Source organism: Fonticula alba (assembly GCF_000388065.1).
Source record: "Fonticula alba strain ATCC 38817 unplaced genomic scaffold supercont2.8, whole genome shotgun sequence".
Lineage (NCBI taxonomy): Eukaryota > Rotosphaerida > Fonticulaceae > Fonticula > Fonticula alba.
In genome coordinates this window covers 184,207-187,976 of record NW_009242978.1, presented here as the reverse complement: position 1 = coordinate 187,976, position 3,770 = coordinate 184,207, and the positions used below count along the sequence as shown (strand labels likewise).

The 3,770-nt window shown below is 63.9% G+C and overlaps 1 protein-coding gene across 1 annotated transcript in view; it reads left to right on the top strand.

Moving 5' to 3' along the window:
* Nucleotides 1-617: 617 nt before the first annotated feature.
* Nucleotides 618-3,770, top strand: part of H696_04718 (hypothetical protein) — a 4,837-nt gene continuing 1,684 nt past the window's right edge. The window contains exons 1-12 of the mRNA XM_009498581.1: nt 618-944; nt 1,066-1,152; nt 1,264-1,401; nt 1,521-1,619; nt 1,896-1,979; nt 2,070-2,147; nt 2,275-2,358; nt 2,525-2,608; nt 2,717-2,929; nt 3,133-3,204; nt 3,305-3,385; nt 3,546-3,623. Coding sequence (XP_009496856.1) covers nt 890-944; nt 1,066-1,152; nt 1,264-1,401; nt 1,521-1,619; nt 1,896-1,979; nt 2,070-2,147; nt 2,275-2,358; nt 2,525-2,608; nt 2,717-2,929; nt 3,133-3,204; nt 3,305-3,385; nt 3,546-3,623 — 1,153 coding nt within the window. The 5' untranslated portion in view covers nt 618-889. The remainder of the gene's footprint in view (nt 945-1,065; nt 1,153-1,263; nt 1,402-1,520; nt 1,620-1,895; nt 1,980-2,069; nt 2,148-2,274; nt 2,359-2,524; nt 2,609-2,716; nt 2,930-3,132; nt 3,205-3,304; nt 3,386-3,545; nt 3,624-3,770) is intronic.

Genomic DNA, 3,770 nt, shown 5'->3' with positions numbered 1-3,770 from the left:
TCAACGCCGCCACCGTCGTGTCTCCCCGCCCCGGGGCGCGGGCCCACGGCTGTCAGGGTGTGCCCGATGACGTCGAATCCCCACGCACTGGCCCAGGCAGTGTGGGAACCTCGGGCAAAGAATTGGCACCTTCCCAGGCCTCGGGCCTTCCAGGGCTTTTTGCCGGACCGCCCCCCCGCTGGGAGGCCTCCGGGAGCTCCCCTGCGCAGAGCCGCGCAGCGGGGCGCAAAGGCAGAAGGGGTCGTCCCCGCGAAACAGATCTCCCGGGGAAGAGGCGTCTCCCGCCCGAGAGTCGCCTCGGTCGGTGGCCGTCCCAGATCGGAAGAGCACACGTTGGGAGGCCTCCGGGAGCTCCCCTGCGCAGAGCCGCGCAGCGGGGCGCAAAGGCAGAAGGGGTCGTCCCCGCGAAACAGATCTCCCGGGGAAGAGGCGTCTCCCGCCCGAGAGTCGCCTCGGTCGGTGGCCGTCCCGCCCCCTATCGCGTGGCTCCCCGGCATGTGGCCTCCGTTCCTCCAGAGGATCCCTCTGGACACACACACACACACACACGGATGTATTAATATAAACATCACCCGCACGTACCAAGCACATGCGCATTTGTCATCCCCCCCCCTCCCCGCATAGTCGATCATCCGGCCCTCGCCCTCGCCCTCGCCCCCCACCCGGCCATAACCCACATACACCGCGACCCCTGCGCCACGCACCTCCTCCTCGCATCTCCCTACTTGCACCTCCGGAACTCCAGCTCTCTGCCTCTCTCTCTCTCTCTCCTTCGGCCCGCCGCCGCTGGCTAAGGATCTAAAGGTAGACATAGCAAACGGGCGCCCGGAGGACAAACAGCCACACCAACAGGACGGGATCGCACACCACCGAACCCCGGCAGATCGCCATGGCCAACGTGCCTGCATTTCAGGACCCCTTCGAGCCGGACCTGAGCATCTCCAGTACGCATCCATCCATCGCTCGTCAAAAAAAGCCCCCCCCCCCCCTTCCCGGTGGACTCCTCTGCTCACAATCGGACCGCTCGCCGGGCTCCTTGTCCCCCCCCCCCCCCCCCACCTGCAGGTCAGGTTTTCTTCTGTCCGGTTGACGATGTCCACATCTTTCTCCCCCCGGAGAGTATCTTCCCCCGGCGCTTGCATCTTATCTACAGTACGCCCCGTGCAGTTGCGCTTCGTCCTCGGACGACGGCCCTCCTTGCTGCTCCTCCCTCCCCCCTGATGCAAGTGCCGGCCCTTGACACGAGACATCCCTCCCCCTCAGACCGGCGGGTCACCCCGCATCATGTGCTGGAGGACAGGGAGCACCCCTTCGAGGGGGGTGCTTTCGATCCAGCCACCTCCATCCCCCCGTCCATCGCCAGCCGGTTCTTCCCCAACCTCGTCAGCATCTATCTCGACAGTGCGTCTTCGGTCCCTGCACCGGTCCTGTCCCTTCACTCGCTCATGCATGAATTGGCTGGTCATTTGTTCCCCGGCGACCCTGACAACCGCCGTCCCGTGGCGACGCCGCGTGCGTAGACTGCAAGCCGATGCAGAAGAATAGCACACCCTACCTCAAGGCACTGGCATCCATTTTCCAAGAGCGTGCGACCTCCGTCAAGCACCTTTCCATGAAGTGTACGTGTGCTGTTGCTGCTGCTGTTGCCGTTGCTGCTGCTGCTGCTGCTGCTGTTACCGCTGCTGCTGCTGCCGCCGCCGCTGCTGTTGCCGCTGCTGCTGTTGCTGTTGCCGCTGCTGCTGTTGCTGTTGCCGCTGCTGCTGCTGCCGCTGCTGCTGCTGCTGCTGTTGCTGTTGCCGCTGCTGCTGCTGCTGTTGATGTTGTTGCAAGCTCGCCCGTGTGGAGACTTGCTTTCTACCCCGCATGTGTCTGACATCTGGTGTCCTCGTCCACAGCCAGCCTCATTGTGTCCTGCGCCCAGGCATCCCTACTCACGACGATCCTCATGTCACCGGGTCTCACTTCGGTCGATCTGTCCGGTGCGTTGTGTCCCGGTGCCAGCCCGCCGCTTGTCATGTGGCCCCGGCCCCGGATGCTTGTGCTGACCGGCCCCCACTCTCGCCATGCAGGCAACTGCTTCGGCAGCTTCAACTTTCTCAGGCAACCGCTGAAAAGCAATCCGGCGCTTCTCTTCCTCAAACTCAATGGTACGTGTGCCTTTGCGGCAAGGGCCCGGGACGGAGGAGGCCAGGCGATGCCTGCCCGCCGACCTTGCCATCTGATGTCGATTGGATGCTCACCTTCTGTGTGCCCCTGCCGCGTGCCCGGCGTCAGACGTCAGTACTTTGGCCAAAGACTGGGGTGAGCTCTTCAAGAGCATCCACCAGGGGCCCTATCGGCGATACTTGTGCATCAACTGTGCGTCCCCCCCGCTCCTCCCCCCCCCCCATGCACATGGGGCCTTGTCACCTTGCCAGCCTCCTGTTTGCCGCTCTTTTTCCTCCCCGCCTGGCCGCCCCCCCTGGACCGGGTCTCACCTCCCCCTCCGACACTCATGTCCCCCCTCCCCCTGGCCGGACTTCAGCCAACACCATCTCCGATAATGCCATCAACATGCTCCTGGGCTACCTCTACTCCTTCCACAACCTCATGGGCCTGTCGATGAAGAGTGCGCACCCTGGCCACCACCTGCCTGGCTTGCCGCTGCCCGGCCGCTGACATGCTTCTACTTTGACTTGCTCGCCGGCCACCGCCGCCACCACCTCCATGGCCCCAGGGCTACGCATCTATACTGCCAAGAACAAAGTGCACATCATGCCCCAGCCGACGGTGCCCTTTGCCCAGGTCCAGGCACAGATCCCGGCCTTCGACATGCTTGGCTGCCCCGAGTGGGCGGATCACTCCTTCTTCCCCATGCCTCTGTCCGACGCTCTGACTCAATTCCGCGCCGATTATGAGTCTCCGCATTTGCGGCATCTAAACATGTGCTGTATGTCCCCTGGCCCACACGTGCCCGCCCGTGAACACATCCCCTCGAACACCGGACCGCGCATGGGCCCACGCAATCATCCATGCACCGAGACGCACACACATGCAGTCACTCACAGAGGCACTCGCACATCCACTCTCTCCCTCTCTCTCTCTCTCTCCCCCTCTCACGCACACACATGTGGATGCACCCCGGCCTCGCAGCCTCCCTGGTCCCCTTCATCACCCCCTTCGCGCCGTATGCCCCCATTCGTCTGGCCAGCCTGCACATTCAGTGTATGTGGATGGCCATTGTGCCGGGTTTGCTCGGTGGCCTTTTTGCGCGTGTTTCCACGGCTGACATTTCCGCTGCTCCGCTTCTCTTGCCCATACCCAGACTCGCAAGTTGACAGCCCGACGATGGCCTCAAAGAGCGTTCGGAACTTGGAGACCATACTGCAAGATCTGATTTGCCTGCGTGTGTCGAACCACCCCCCCGCCCCCCCCCCCCCCCCCCCCCCTGCCCTTGCCCCGCTGCCGCCCCTGACTCGCCCTGATGGCGTCTACTGACTGCCGCGGCACCATCTTACCGTCCCTTCGGCCGCGGGCTGTGCGTGCACATGCACACAACCATGCAGGTCTCTCCACCAAGGATGAGCGTCCCTCCTCAGTGCTTCTTCCCCGCATCAGCACCCTGAAGGTGCTGATCCTTGAGAGTATGTGACTCGCGCCTTGAGTCGATCCCCCCCCCCCCCTCCTCTCACCCGCCTGGGTCCCCTTGAGACCACATGCTCGCTGCTCCGCCCGATGATTGACACCCAGCCGACCCCCCTCACATGGCCATAGTCAGCGTCGCCCGGGGC